At 41.3% G+C, this 16,565-nt stretch overlaps 1 protein-coding gene across 1 annotated transcript in view; it reads right to left on the minus strand.

The window, feature by feature from the left end:
• sema6bb (sema domain, transmembrane domain (TM), and cytoplasmic domain, (semaphorin) 6Bb) overlaps positions 1 to 16,565 on the minus strand; it is a 241,739-nt gene that overhangs the window by 118,103 nt on the left and 107,071 nt on the right. Inside the window, exon 5 of the mRNA XM_048614179.1 lies at positions 15,704 to 15,805. Within this exon, the coding sequence (XP_048470136.1) occupies positions 15,704 to 15,805 (102 nt within the window). The remainder of the gene's footprint in view (positions 1 to 15,703; positions 15,806 to 16,565) is intronic.

Below are 16,565 nucleotides of genomic sequence, written 5' to 3' on the forward strand. Positions count from 1 at the left end.
TTTCTCCATCCCTGCTGGCTGTGCCTTTATCTGTTTAGGCCTTAAGTCTTGAAATTCCCTCTGTAAATTTCTCCACCAGCGTCTTATAGTTTATATTAAACATTGCAGACAGTTAGCAAGATGTTTGGAAATAATTTTATTTAATTTTATCTCCACCCGTCCTGCTATGCCATTTCACTGTTTAATAATTGCCGCTCTGAATAGCCTGGATTTCTTACACTGTAAAGGTACTACATAAATGCAAATGTTGAATTTGTCATGCTGTTTCACTTTCTAAAAATAAGTGACGAATAATCGTTCTCAGTCCTTCTCCTTTTTGTCTGAACATGATGAAAATTGATTTCAAATTCAGAGACGGAGAATACTATTCTCTGACTGTGTAGTAGTGTTAGTGCTGAGCTAGCTGACCTTAGTCAGAGAAATGGGAATAGTATCCTCAACGACTTTGAGCTAGAGTAGAGAACAAACAGCCAGGATCTTGTTGAATAAGCCAACAGGACTGAAGGCAGGGCCGAGGATGGGAGCAGTACTGGGTTCTGTGCCTCCTTTCCCTGTTCTAGTTTAATGTGCTTAATGTTCATGTTGCATTGGCTGCATCCATTCTATTGATGTCACATGCAGTCTGGGGGTAAGTCAATACGGCAACATTTTGAACTGACAGTGCTGCACCGAATCATTTCTTAAAGAACTGAAACAAAGCTTCATCTACACCAAGATCCAGTGAAGGAAGTGAAGCATTCCTGACCTTTGCTACATTTTACAAACAAGGATCACTTACTGTCATCGAAGCATTTTGAATTCAAAGCGAACTCTTCTGTGTAAGGCTGGGGAGTGTTGCCAAACAAAGAGACCTAGGGGTATAGGTGAAGGGTCTAGGCCCGAAACGTCAGCCTCTCTGCTCCTATGATGCTGCTTGGCCTGCTGTGTTCATCCAACCCTGCACCTTGTTGTCTCGGTATAGGTGCATTGTTCCTTTGGTGGTGAAGACAGCATTTGCTACACTTGCCTTCATTGGTCAGAGCATTGAGTACAGGAGCTGGTGACATCATGTTGTGGCCGTACAGGACATTGATTAGGCCACTTTTAGAATACTGCATTAATTCTGATCTCCCTGCTACAGCAAAGATGTTGTTAAACTGGAAAAGGTTCAGAAAATATTTATTGAAGCTGTTGCTGGAATTGGAGGGTGCGAGCTGTTGGGAGAGGCTGAATAGACTGAGTCTTTTTTTCAGCGTTGGAGGCTGAGGGGTGGCCTTATACATGCTTACAAAATCATGAGGGACATGGATACGGTAAATAGCCAAGGTCTTTTTCCCAGGGTACGGGAATCCAAAACTAGAGAGGTTTAAGGTGAGCTGCAAAAGATTTAAAAAGGGATGTGAGGGACAACTTTTTCATGCTGAGTGTGGTGCGTGTAAGGAAGGAGCTGCCAGAGGAAGTGATGGAGGCTGGTACAATTACAGCATTTAAAAGGCATTTGGATGGATACACGAATAGGAAAGGTTTAGAGGAATATGGGCCAAATGCTGGCAAATGGAGCTAGATCAGTTTAGGATATCTGGTTGGCATGGACGAGTTGGACCGAAGGGTCTGTTTCTGTGCTGTATAACTCTATGACTCTACAATTGCCTGTTTTTAAAATTCTCTCTGTTTCTCTTTCTAATGGTACTAGAGTACAGTTCCACTTCAGCTATTTTCTGGAACCACACACAAATGACTATTGTTATAATATGAGCACACAAAATGATTGTCCATGGATTATTGAACCTCGGCAAGGTTCACTCAAATGCTCTTTCTGTAATCACCTTGATGCATACTCAGGAGCATTTTAGAACAGGAATGAATGAAAAGTAATCAGGATAAGGCTTCTTGGTTGCTGCCAACCTCCCACCCAGTTCCCCTCTTCCATAGTACCAAGGGGTATAGAATGTTTTGCATTAGAGTATATCCAAAGAGTCAATTGCAATGGCTGCAATTCCTGTTCCCACACCATTACATCCAGGGTCTCCAAGGGATCTAATGTTGGCTTCCTCTACATGTTGACTGGGCGATCAGCATTAGTTTTCACACGTACACTGATGGCATCCAGATCTATTTCACCCAGAGTTCTTTCTCTCCACGCCTTCACTGTTACTATACAATCAGGCTGCCTTTGCAGCATGCAGTACTAGATGAGCAGTGATATCCTCCAAGCAAATACTGAGAGGACTGAAGATATTTTTGATTTTCACTTCAAACTCCATTCCCTTGCTATCGACTCCAGCCTATATGGATTATGCTAGCCCATCATGATAAGGATCCAGGAAATCAGACTCCAATGAATCTCAATGACATTAAAGGTAGCAAATTAACCAAGTCTGTTTTCAACCTCAGCGTACTTTTGATCCCAATATGAGCTTACAACTTCAAATTGCTGCCGTCACTTTGAATACAAATTTTCACCTCTGTGACATGGACCAACTCCACACCTGTCTCATGCCATCCACTGCTGATGCCTTGTTACCTCTAGACTTGATTATTCCAACACAACACCACATTCTACCTTCAGTAAATGTCATCCATAATTCTGCTGACTGTGTCTTACCTTGCAGCATTCCTCATTCACCTATTGCCTCTGTCCTTGCTGATATATCAAACAGCATCTTGATTTTAAAGTCCTCATCCTTGATTTCAAATCTCTCCATTCTTTCAATTCCTATAACTCTGTAAATTCGTCTAGTCCCACAACCATTTACAATATCTGCATTCCTATAATATTGATCCCTTGTACATCTTGTATTTTAATTACTGCACTACTGGTGACTAGCCTTGGGCCCCTTAAGAATAGTCTGATCCAATTAGTAAAGACGTAAAGGTTTCTATTTTCTAAACAGTTAATTATTTTATTACCAACTATTAACTATTCAGTAGAAAGGTACTTTTCTTAAATTAACTTAGAAGATGTTAGCATTGCTGCCTGGACCAGAATTTATTGCCCATCCCTAAATGACCTTAAACTGGTGTTGAGTGTAGTTCTTGAGCCACTTGGTGTAGATACACACACAATGCCACCAGGGGGTGCCAGCATTCTAACCAACCTTTTGGTCATTTGACCTAATATCGTCTAATGTGGTTTGATGTCATACTTTAATTAATAATGTTCCTGTGGAATGCATTGGGATGTTATATCAAAGTAAGGTTACTGTATAAATACGAATTGTAGTTGTGAAAATAGCTAACAAAACATCACATAAAAATGGCGATATAATGACTTTTGGTAAAACAAAGTGCATGTGAAGTCTTATCCCAATTGTAAACTGCCCTCATAATCACACTTTTGTTTTGAGAAAGCAGATTATAGAGTTGGACAATGGAGAAGAGGCCCTTCGGCCCATCGAGTCAGCATCGCAGAATTGTTATGCTGCAGAAGTAGGCCATTCGACTCATTGTGCTTGTTAAATGAACATCATTACCTCATGCCTGTCTTTTCTCTATACACTGGAATTATATGGACTATGCTAGCCCAGCATGATAAGGATCCAGGAAAACAGACCTCCAATGAATCTCAATGACATCAAAGATAGCAAATGAGGGGAAACTGTTGGTTGATAATCATGCCAAAGGAAACTAAACCCTTTAAGGAGTAAGAACCTATCCATAGAGAGTAGATTTCAACTGTTCACACAAATTGATTGTGAAGGGAAAAGGCCTCATCAACCATAGGCCACAGAGTTGCTCACATTGTGCACAAATTCAGAAATTTACACTTATAGAAAGTTACTGTTGAGAAACAAGGTTTTCGGCCCTTCAAATCCTCATTAGTCTTTTTTCTTCACATGACCAATCTGGTGTAACATTGCTTTCCACTCCCTTAACAATGCTGTTTTTCAAAAACAAATTACTGAATTCATTTTCAAAAGATTTACCGACAGCTTCGACACCAGGAGAGGAACTGTATTGCACAAATGAAGTAAACAAGCTTGAGGGTAAAGATGCAAAAAAGAACAGAACTGGGCAAAACTGGTATGTTTGTATGCAATTTCTGCACATAAACCACATTCTATCAACTCAATTGATTTATTGGATAATTCAAACGCAACTGGGAAAGTGCCCAACAGCAGTTAACAAGTATCTAGCTCCACTCACACAAAATGAATGGTGTATGATACTGTGATTACAAGGCTGTAATATAAATTAGGTACTGCCTGGAAGGCAAGAATGTAATTTAACTGGTCATAGAGCGATAGTGACTGCAATGCAACCAAGCTGTAGGTTCCTCCACCATTCCTTCAGCTTGAAGTCCCATAGTAAAATTCTTCATCTCTCTAGATAAAATATGTATATATGTCAGGCTCACCATCTGTTTTCAGAAAAAATAACTGCAACTTGTATTTATAGAGTGCCTTCAATGCAATAAAACATTCTCTATGGATGTTGCAAAACAAAATTTGTCAGTGAGTGCTATAAGAAGCATCATTTAGTATTAATGAAAGCTAGCAGAGTGAAGGACACTAACTGGCCAAGATCAGGCCTTTCTTAGGATTTAGGAGCCTGGGGTGGAGTCAGTACTTGGGGAATGAGGTTTGTAGTGGAGGCCAAAGACAATGGCTTTTCAATAGTTAATTAGAGGAGCTTTTTCCTCATCGCCATGGGATGTTGAACAAGCAATCTAACAATTTAAAGACAGTCGAGGGTTAAAGGATTGCAGTGGGTGAGGTATAGTCTAGTGCTGTCAGTGTACCTTTGGAAATCAATGCTGTGTTTCTGAAGAAGGGTCCCGACCCGAAACGTCAACTTTCCTGCTGCTCTGATTCTGCCTGGCCTGCTGTGTTCCTCCAGCTCTATACTGTATTGTGTCTGTGTTTTTGGATGGTATCTTTGAAGGCACAAATCAGAGGAGGTTAAAGACTGATTCTTGGGAATCATAGGAGTAATAGTGCAAGAGTAAGAAGTAATTACAGATGATTTTCTCACAATGTTTATACAGTTAAGAATGGATTCAGATGAGAGCTATTTAGCTATTCCTATCTAGCTGGGTGACAGTAGAGAAGCACTGGAGGAGGGCCTTGTGGCCAACTGTGTCATATGCTGCAGAACTATCAAGAAGGACAAGGTGGGATATATTACCTCTGAAATAGTTAGTGGAATGCCATTTGTAAATTCAGTAAGAGCTGTTTTGGTATTATGATAGGGTAGAAAGCTGATTGGAGGCATCTAACATGGAATTTGGAGAATAATCAGCATGGAAACCATCACTTGCTTTCGCCTTGGCCATTTCCCTAGTTTGGCCAACATCTCTGCTATCTTCTTCTCTATTACCTGGACATCTACAATGCATAAGTGGTAAACCAGTTATTGGAGAGAACACTGAGGGACAGGATTAACCAGGATGGGCAAGGTCTGATTAGGGATAGTCAGTATGGACTTGTGTGCAGGAAGTCATGCCTGACAAATTCTTTAGAGTTTTTCGAAGAGGTAGCCAAGAGAATAGATGAGGGTAGGGCAGTGGATGTTGTCTACACGGACTTTAATAAGGACTTTGACAAGGTCCCGTACGGCAGGCTAGTCATGAAGGTTAGGTCGCATGGGATCCAGGGAGAGCTGGCTAATTTGATTCAAAATTGGCTCGATGGAAGGAAGCAGAAGGTGATGGTTGAAGGTTGTATCTTGGACTGGAGGCCTGTGGCTCGTGGTGTGCCACAGGGGTGGGTGCTGGGATCTTTGTTATTTGTTATTTATATAAATGATCTAGATGTGAATGTACAAGACATGATTAGTAAGTTTGCATATAATACAAAATTAGGAGGTATGGTTGATAGCGAAGAAGGTTATCAAAAATTACAGAGGGATCTTGATCCGATGGAGAAGTGGGCTGAGGATTGGCAAATGCAATTCAATACAAATAAATGTGAGATGTTGCACTTTCGAAAGTCAAACCAAGGTCGGAATTATACATTAAGTGGTAAGGTCCTGAGGATTGTTGTGAAACAGAGGGACCTAGGAGTCCAAGTACATACTTTGTTGAAAGCAGCATCACAGGTAGACTGGGTGGTAAAGAAGGCATTTAGCATGCTGGTCTTCATTGGTTGAGGCATTGAGTATAGGAATTGGGACATTATGTTATAGTTATATAAGTTGTTGGTCAGGTTATACTTGGAATATTGTGTACAGTTTTGGTCATCCTGTTATAGGAAAGACATGGTTAAACTGGAAAATGTGCAAAGAAGGGGCAGTATGGTGGCTCAGTGGTTAGCAGTGCTACCTCACAGCGCAAGGGACCCGGGTTCAATTCCATCCTCAGGCAACTGTCTGTGTGGAGTTCACACATTCTCCCCGTGTCTGCATGGATTTCCTCTGGGTACTCTGGTTTCCTCCCACAGTGCAAAGATGTGCAGGTTAGGTGGATTGGCCATGCTAACTTGTCTGTAGTGTTCAGGGATGTGTGGGTTAGAGGGGGATGGGTCTGGATGGGATGCTCCAAGGGTTGATGTGGAATTGTTGGGCTGAAGGGCCTGTTTCCACACTGTAGGGATTCTATGATGAAGATTTACAAGGACGTTGCCAGGACTAGTAGGCCTGAGTTCTAGGGAGAGGTTGGCCAGGATAGGACTTTAATCCTTGGAACATAGGAGAATGAAAGGTGACCTTATTGAGGTGAATAAAATCATGTGGGGCATAGATAGGATGAATGCAAACAGTCTTTTTCCCAGGGATGGGGAATTGAAAACTAGAGGGCATAGATTTCAGGTGAGAGGGGAAAGATTTAAGAAGGACCTAAGGGGCAATTTCTTCATGCAGAGAGTGGTGCATATATGAAATGGGCTGCCAGAGAAAGTAGTTGGGCAGGTACAATTGTAACATTTTAAAAAAGTTTGAATAGGTGCATGGATGGGAAGGGTTTAGAGGGATATGGACCAATTGTGGGCAGTTGGAACTAGCTGAGTGGGCACCATGGTCAGAATGGACCAGTTTGGGCCAAACAGCCTGTTTCCATGCTGTATTACTCAATGATTCTATAGCTTCAGTCTTATAACCTGTTGGTGTCACCCCAACAACATTCTGATTGTAATCTCATATTAAGTTCAAGTAGTTATTTAATTTTTCCACAAGGCCTGAAAAGACCAGCACAAGTTTTCCCACTTTGTTTTCTGAACTGCAGCTTTTAATTCTAGAATTAAGTTCAGTGATAGCCTAAGGAATAAAATAAATGCTATTGTATTGTTTTCCTCATATTTTGAAGGAGGAATTAAGACACTCTCCAAAGCCATAATCATTATTTTCCCCAAAAGGCGTCTTCCAACAGATGAAAATTATATCTTCAGCTTGATCCATCTTAAAGGAGATGTAATTACTTAAAGGGAAATTTAAAGTCTGGCGGAAACAGGGAGATGAGTTGTGGGTTGGTTAATAATTTGGTTTGTAGGAACAAAACAGTACATACGCACATGCATAGTATGATCCCATATGCCAGAACTCTAGGACTGGAGCTGGCCCTAAATCATTCCCACTCATCACTCCTGCCACTGGGAGTGACTTCCAGAACCCAAAATTAATGCTTCTACACACCGCTCAGTTGACTATCAGCTTAATTGTGTCACTGAATAACTGAAAGAGAATGAGCAAAGATTTCAATATTTTACAAATATAATTGCTAATCTGTCACCATGTTCAGTGACAGTACATTGGAAGAAATAGGAAATTATTTATCATTATGTATTCCTACAGATCATTTAGTATTTGATTTCAGCCTTGACTGATGGTTTGAGCCATGAAATAAGCTTTACATTTTCTATCATGCAAATGTCTCAACCATGTTATCTTGCAGTCATACTTTCAGATACTGTTCACAGTGTGAGAGAGTTAAAACAAATACTCATTAACTCCTCTTTCTTCATACATTTTCAATTATCCAATGACTCAATTCAATTGATTGTTTGGACATATAACTGGAGGACTTTTCACTTCTGGGAAAATTCTGAGTATTGAATACCCTAAAAGACATTAGGGAGCCAGATGGATTTTCCTGACAATTGACTCATGGTCATCATTAGATTCTTAATTCCAGATATTTATTGATCTCAAATTCCACCACCTGCTGTGGCAGGATTTGAATGTGGGTCCCTGGATTAACAGCCCAGTGATAATACCACTAGGCCATTGCCTCCCCTCTTCTTTCTACTCAACATAAGTCCTGTAGTTTGCAATCATTTGATGATATGGAGGCCAAAATACATTGGGAATTTGGAACAGTCACACAATTATGGTATGAGTAATCTAGAGGTTGAGACAAATTATCCATGGACAGGAGTTCAAACCAGACCACTTCAGCAAAGGAATTTAAATTTAATTCATTAAATAAAGCTATCAATAATGGTGACCATGTGACATTGAATAGTTGGAAGAATCCATATTGATCATTAATAATCTTCTTAGGAGGAAATCTGTCTTTCCTATCTGGTCTGAGCTAGTTTTGACTTCAATCCCTCCACAGGTTAGTTGGCTTTTAGGTGCCCTCTAATGTGGGGTGACAATAAGAAGGCTCACCACCACTTCTCAATAGCAAATTAGGGTCAGCAATAAATGCTAGCTTTACTCGTGACACCCACATCCCATGAATTAATAAAACAAAAACATGGGCTGGTACACAGGTTTGCGTGCCAATGAGATAAATCCACTTTGGAGATTGTGAAGGGACATAAATGACCTTAGTCATTCTTATAACTGTAGGATTCTAAGGCTGCATAAGGTCTGTTTTGAAATAAACTATACAGGAATATGCTGGGTATCAGCAGGAAGAACAGCAAGGCAGGCATGCGGTAATGGTTCATGTGCATGTTATGACGAGACATTTTATTGAAGCTCTAGGGTCTATAAAGCTGGATACCATCAGAATTGAAAAGATTAAGAGAGAGAAAATGAGCATTGCTGACATCAAGCTTTGACTTCATAAGCTTGCAAACTGTACCTTGTATTGGGCAGGGAGATATATTCGACTGTAAATCAATACCCTCAGAAGGAAGATATCACAGCAAAAGACAATTTGAAGGCCAGGTTTGCGACGGTCAGTCTCACAATGAGAAAATCTCCATAGAAGGACGATAAAGGGAATACAGCTGTAGGATTGACAGCAGAGTTGCGGAGGGTGGGGGAGTGACATGATGGGTGAGTGTTAACAGAATTGTGGTTTCAATTGTCTGGTTATGCTGACTGACTATTATTTTCTGTCTCCTCCATTTTTTATGCAGACAGTAACTACCAGTACTCCTCCTTCCCTCACCCCCTTTCCAGTTTCATGCAACACTGAATGATAGACAAGGCCTTTGTGTTTTCTGAAAGTCTAGAGGAAATGTAATCCTCAGGCCTGCCAGCACCCGCTACCTGATTAGGTAAATACTTGTCACATTCTAGTATAAACACAATTGGTGAATCCTGTCCTAATCAGCCCTTCTTTGGGATGGGAACAAGGGTCTCTTTATTCTTGCATTTTTTTTCTTTAGAAATCTAGACCTAGTTCAAAAGAGGTGGAAGGAATCGTACAGTTATAATTAAATGTGTTTATAAAATTTTAACTCCCAGAATTTTTCACACTATGGAATTTGCTCAGGTTACGGTCAATTAAACAAATTAAAGTAACAGAATCCCTTTCTTTAGGAGTGTCGAGGCTGCATTTAATCATTGCCATGACTTGTGTAATTTCTTTTTCTGACTTGAGTTTTCCCTGTGTCTCTGTCTCTCTCACACTCACACAGCCACAGCCTTACTCCCACTACCCCCTCCACCATTGGCTGGGCTAGCATTTCTTGCCTGGGTCTAATTGCCCTCGAGACAGTGGTGGCGTCCAAATGTATCTGCTACCCTTGTCCTTCTAGATAGAAGGTCATCTGACTCAAAATCATAGAATCCCTACAGAGTGGAAACAGGCCCTCCGTCTCAACAAGTCTACACCGACACGCAGAGCATCGCACCCAGACCCATTCCCCTATAACCCACCTAACCTACACATCCCTGAACACTAGGGGAAAGTTAGCTTGGCCAATCCACCCAGCCTTGGACTGTGGGAGGAAACCCACACAGACACAGGAAGAATGTGCAAACTCTACACAGATAGTTGCCCAAGGGTGGAATTGAACCTGGGTCACCTGGTGCTATGAGGCAGCAGTGCTAACCACTGAGCCACTGTACCACCCCCATCATGTTTTAACTGTTAAAATGTTAACTCTGCTTTCACCCTACAGATGCTGCCGGACCTGCTGAGTTCCACCAGCAATTTTTGTTTTTGTTTTGGATCTCCAGCATTTGCAGTTCTTTATTTTACTTTAGTGTTCAATCACACTCCTGACTGGGTCTTGTGGATGGTGGACATGCTTTGAGTAGTCAGGAGGTAAGTTATGTGCTGCAGGATTCCTAGCCTCTGACTTGCTCTTGTAGCTACTGTATTTATATGGCTAGTCCAATTCAGGTTCTGGTCAATGGTGAGCCCCAGGATGTTGGTAACGATGATAATGCCACTGAATGTCAAGGGACAATCGTTCAATTGTCTCTTACTGGCGATGATCATTGTATGGGCATTTAATTCCATGGAATAACATTGCAGCAATATGTTTTTACTATTATGCACTTTGGCCAATCCACACTGATAGCCTGAATGATGACCAGGCAACCTCAGTCCACTTCATAATGGCCTGCCACTCCAAGAATTCTCACAGTATATCAATGCCCTTTTTAAGCAAGTTGTCAACTCATGGAACCAGAGAGGGTATCATTATCGTACTTTATCATTCCAGAACTGCATCCAAAATTGGATACCATTAATCTCAATAAATCCTAAAAAGGATTTGGCAATGCAGCATTCCAAAAGGTAGTGTTGAAGCATTTTCTGAAGTTCTCCAGGCATTAGGGATTGATTCTCAGGTACCACTTGGTCACATTGCCAGCAGTCTTTGCCACCTTAGCTCTGTGCAACTCATGGATTAATGTTTGCATGCAGAGAGGCGCAGAGAAGGAACTCTAGAACTTTGGGCCTAGTAGCAACTGAAGGCTTGGCTGCCAATGGTAAAGCAATTATAATTGGAAAAGTATAAGGGGTCTAAATTAAACATGTGCAAATCTCTTGTCGGATTGTGATTAGAGGAGATTACAGGCATGGGGGGTAGGGAGGCCGTGGACAGATTTGAAATCAGCAAGACATTGCTTGAACAGGAGCCACTGTAGGTCCATGAACAGTAGAGACTTGGTGGAAACACAAGTAGCAGTGTTTAAGAAATTTATAGAGTGGGGAATGGGGGAGACGAGTCAGGAGCGCTTTGCAATAGCTTAGTCTACTGTTACTATCATTCTAGAAAATGAGGGTGAAAAATAGAACATATGAGGAATATGTGGAAGATTTTAAGTCCCTGTGTCTGGCATAGAGCCTCAACCACTCAACCTTCAGGTCCAGATGACCCACGGTTATTTGACTACAATAATGGTTGTAAATTAATATTTGCCCACATTTCTGTTTTGCTGTGTCAGCAGACAAATTGCTGATGTGGATGGCTCATAAAGTTACTTCACAATCTCTTTAAATGCCTTTATAGTTTAAAAAGATACAATCCCATCGACATTCATTCTGAGCTATTTTTAGAAGCTTGTAGGGGATGGGAGGTATTGAAGAAAATGCAGAATTGAGCAGTAATCAGAATTTGATACCCAGGTATCAAATACAGTCCCATCAAGCAAAGCAAACACCTGCTTAATTGTATCAGAGGGCACACAACTGTACAATAACAAAGTCAAGTTTTAGTGAAATTCAAACCAGGTAAAATTGTGGCAGAAGGCCTTGTGGTTTCCATAACTCTTCCAGTGAGCTAGAGTTCGAATAAACTGATATGTTGCATGGATTATAGATTTCTTTTGTGGAATGCAAACAGAAAGGAATGTGCTGGAAAGGTTACAGGGACAGATCAATTCCATTCTTGTCATGTGGAAAGATCTGCTCATCACAAAATACAAATGTCAGAGACTTTCACATAAAGGAATACAAAATTAAAATGAAAAGGAGACAGGGCACATGAAATAAGTCATGACACATAAAATCTGGGAAAAATTTAAAATTTTCCTCAACAGTAAATGTTTCTGTAATCAATAAATCATTTTCTTTTTGCAGTGAAATATCAGAGTGAAGAATGGAGTTGCTATTAAGGTGACCCTAGAAATGGGGGGGGGGCTCAGTGGTGAGTACTGTTGCCTCACAGTGCCAGGACCTGGGTTCAAATTCAGCCTGGGGTGACTGTGTGGAGTTTGCACATTCTACCCACATCTGTGTGGGTTTCCTCCGGGTGCTCTGGTTTCCTCCCACAGTCCAAAGGTGTGCAGGTTAGATGGATTGGCCATGCTAAATTGTCCACAGTGTCCAGGGGTGTGTAGGTTAAGTGCATTAGCCATGGGAAATACAGGGTAGGGGTGTGAGTCTGGGTGGGATACTCCTCAGAGTGGACTTGTTGGGCCAAATGGCCTGTTTCCACAGTGTAGGGATTTGATTTAATTCTCTTCTAATATGAAGTCCTCACATATTCTTACTGGTTTAGTCTGCTTGCGGTTAACATCTTGAAAATGCCAACTCACAAAATGGGTGATCAAGTAAATATAGGACAATAGGGATGCCTTATGTATAATTCTGTCAGTTCTACAATTTTAATAGGGGTTCCAGGAACAGGAGGATAACTCTGCTTCCTAATTGGATTGCATTCTCCCTGCTGGCAAGCATGACAACCAGGGAAAAAAGCAGTAAATTTGAACTGGGTCAACATTTCAAAGCTAGCGAGCCTGTTAGTAGAGGTTTCTCTTCGCTGGTGTAGGAAAACATATGACACTGTCAGATGCACAGATTTTCTTTTGTGCTTGGGACGGAGGCATATTATTGATCAATGCAAGACTGCTCAAAATCCTTGAAAGAGTTTGAGAGGGTAAACAATGAACAATTACTTTCTCTGGTCAGTGAATCAGTAACAGGTTTTGACAAGTAACAAAGATTTGAAGTCCATGGTCGGAACAACTTGACAGATTTCATTAGGTGCCGCACAAGTAGGAGAAACAAGCTCCACAATTAAACATTCACTCGTGAAACTAAACAGAAACAAGGACTGTCTCATGTCCAGCTTTCCCTAACTGGGGGTTTCATCACACACTTTTGCCGTACTTGAAAAAATTTCTACTTTGTGTTGTTCCTTTGTTTACAATATGTACTTGTTCATAGATGTTTATAGCACAGAAAGAGGCCATTTGGTCCATCATGTCTGTGCCATTCACCAAGATTTGATTTACACAAATCCTGTTCGCAGTTCTTGGCCCATAGCTCTGGAGATGCAACAACTGTTGGGAAGTGAATGGTCCCCACTATCAGCACCACAAGCTAGAGAGTCAGCCCCAGCTCGAGGAATTATTTACAATTTATATAGATGATTTGGAGTTGGGGACCACGTGTAGGGTGTCAAAGTTTGCAGATGACACTAAGATGAGCGGCAGAGCAAAGTGTGCAGAAGACTGTGAAACTTTGCAGAGGAACATAGATACATGGAGTGAGTGGGCAAAGGTCTGGCAGATGGAATACAATGTAAATAAATGTGAAGTCATACATTTTGGTAGGAGTAATAGTAAAAAGGATTATTACTTAAATGGTAAAAAGTTGCAGCATGCTGCTATGCAGAGGGACCTGGGTGTCCTTGTGCATGAATCACAGAAGGTAGGTCTGCAGGTACAACAAGTAATTAGGAAGGCAAATGGAATTTTGTCCTTCATTGCTAAAGGGATTGAAATTAAAAGCAGAGAGGTTACGTTGCAGCTGTACAAGGTGCTGGTGAGGCCACACCTGGAGTACTGTGTGCAGTTTTGGTCTCTTTACTTGAGAAAGGATGTATTGGCACTGGAGGGGGTGCAAAGGAGGCTCACTAGGTTGATTCTGGAGTTGAGGGGGTTGGCTTATGAGGAGAGACTGAGTAGATCGGGATTATATTCATTGGAATTCAGAAGATTGAGGGGGGGATCTTATAGAAACATATAAAATTATGAAGGGAATAGATAAGATAGAAGTAGAGAGGATGTTTCCACTGCAGGTGAAGCTGGGACAAGTGGGCATAGCCTCAAGATTAGAGGGAGCAGATTTAGGACTCAATTGAGAAGGAATTTCTTCACCCAGAGGGTTGTTAATCTATGGAATTCCTTGCCCAGTGAAATAGTTGACGCTACTTCAGTAAACGTTTTTAAAAAAAAGGTAGATTTTTTTTGAACTATAAAGGAATTAAGGGATACGGTGAGAACGTGGGTAAGTGGATCTGAGTCCACGAAAAGATCAGCCATGATCTTATTGAATGGCGGAGCAGGCTCGAAGGGCCAGACGGCCTACTCCTGCTCCTAGTTCTTATGTTCTTATGGAACACCGTAAGGTGGCATTAAGAGGCTGGTGCTCTCAGTGCCATCTAATTGAAAATGGCAGCCTATCTCCCAAATCTTCTGGCCATCACCTCAACAGAATCATAGAATCCCTGCAGTGTGGAAGCAGGCCATTTGGCCCATTGAGTCTGCACTGACCCTCCAAAGATCATCTCACCCAGACGCACTGCCCCCTACCCTATTCCCATAACCCCACATTCCCCATGGCTAATCCACCTAGCCTGCACATTCTTTGGACTGTGGGAGGGAATCAGAGCAGCCGGAGAAAAGCCACAAAGACACAGGGAGAACATACATACTCCACACAGACAGTCACCAAGGCTGGAATCGAACCCCAGTCCCTGGTGCTGTGAGGCAGCAGTGCTAACCACTGAGCCACCATGCCAACAGGATCCTCAGCACCATCATTGAAAGTGGCCAGTCTTTCAGCTGAAAGGTGGGAATCCTCCAGGGTACGCTGCCCTTGACAACAAGGTAAGCTGCTTTTAATGAGTTGGCTCTGGCGGGCAGGCCTTGGCAGTTGGCAGTGGTGAGCCTTCAAGCTGTGCTGCAGTAGCTGCAAATGTGGCTACTAGTGTTATGGGGCCACTCCGTACAACATGCAATAGCTGTAAAGAAAGAGCCCATTTGCCAATCTGTTGGGACACCACCAAGCTTTGTGGTAAAATGCAGGGGGCAGCAAGTGGCTTTTCTTGAGTACCTAATGGCACAATTGGTAAAGTAGCCGAACTGTTTAAGTTCTCCCCATTGATGATATACTGTAGCATTTGGAAGATACATCAGGGGCCACCCACAATGCTTTCTGCTGCCAATTTACCAGCCCACACACCTCACAACTCATCTCCATAGATCTGTTAAAATCCAGTCCGGTACTCAAGTGACTGGTTTTGGTGCAAAGCTATGTGGAGTAAAGGCCAAGGTTTAGATTTATAATCAGTCCTGCTAAATCCTGCCCTATTGAACTTACTTTGCAGGTATTGGTGCAGGCACAATGAAAAAAATGGCCTCCTTCTGTGCTGAAATTTCTATGTTTCTTTTTGGTCTAAATCTACATCTAAAGATAAAACATTACAACGGGATTATTTTCGCTCCGTCCCCTGAGCTAATTTGCCAAAATGTTATAAGTCCTGCAGAGCTGTCAAGCCTTACATAGGATGCCAGGGTCAATATCCCTCAGTTGACAACCTTGGCTCATTAGGTAGCTGGCGTCTTGTGTTCTGTGGGCTGTAAAGGAGACGAGTACTAATGAGTATAGCAAGCACATACAGGAAAGTTACAGGAGGCAACAGTCACTCACTGTGTAATTTGCACACACTGGATTATAAGCATTGGTTCCACATATGAACAGCGTGCTGCTATTCCTCTTCAGAAGCACTTTGATAAAGTTCCGACATTCTACCTGAAAATAGAACAAAATGACGAATTATAACTCCTTCTAAACAATCTGCACTTCTGATTTTTTGCTCCATAATTTTCATCAATGAACGAGAATATAAGACATACTCTATAATGCTAGTTGCTTCAAAAAAACTGTTTCTGTTGTTTGTTTTAGGATCCTGGTTTAAAAGCTGAAACAAGCACAAATCTTACAGTAAGAAATCTACTCAACATTAGCAATTGGCTCACTTTGGACACAGCAGTGAGTTAGAAAAGATTTGTATTGGCTGCGAAAAATTGTTTTTCTAATCAATTAAAAACTCTAGAATAAGATGACTAATGGTGCTAGGTACAAGTTGTCCACATTTTGTTTTAATTTTATATATCCAGGCTTTGAACAGCTTTCTATACAATATAGAATACAATGACAGCAAGTGCAAATTGCTTTTATAGAACACTTTTAACATATCAAAAAAATTCAGTTTTTCCTAGAGTGAATACGACAAACTGATATTGAATAATAAATGTCCAAAGACTTGGTTAAAGAGTTCAGAATTAAAGAGTGATTTAAATGTGGAGAAAGAGAGATATAGGGCTTGCACACAATAAAGATGGCAAGTTAATATTGTTTTAACACAATTTTATTTCCAGCTAGAAAAACCATTAAGAAGAGTACAAAACATGGTGCTGATTTACCATCATTTATTTTACTACACCACACAAAAAAAAGTCCACCCTTCGGTCCTGCGTGTAAAATTATATACAGCTGTTACTGCAGTCAA

This window comes from Rhincodon typus, chromosome 29 (assembly GCF_021869965.1).
Source record: "Rhincodon typus isolate 14 chromosome 29, sRhiTyp1.1, whole genome shotgun sequence".
NCBI classification, from domain to species: Eukaryota; Metazoa; Chordata; class Chondrichthyes; order Orectolobiformes; family Rhincodontidae; genus Rhincodon; species Rhincodon typus.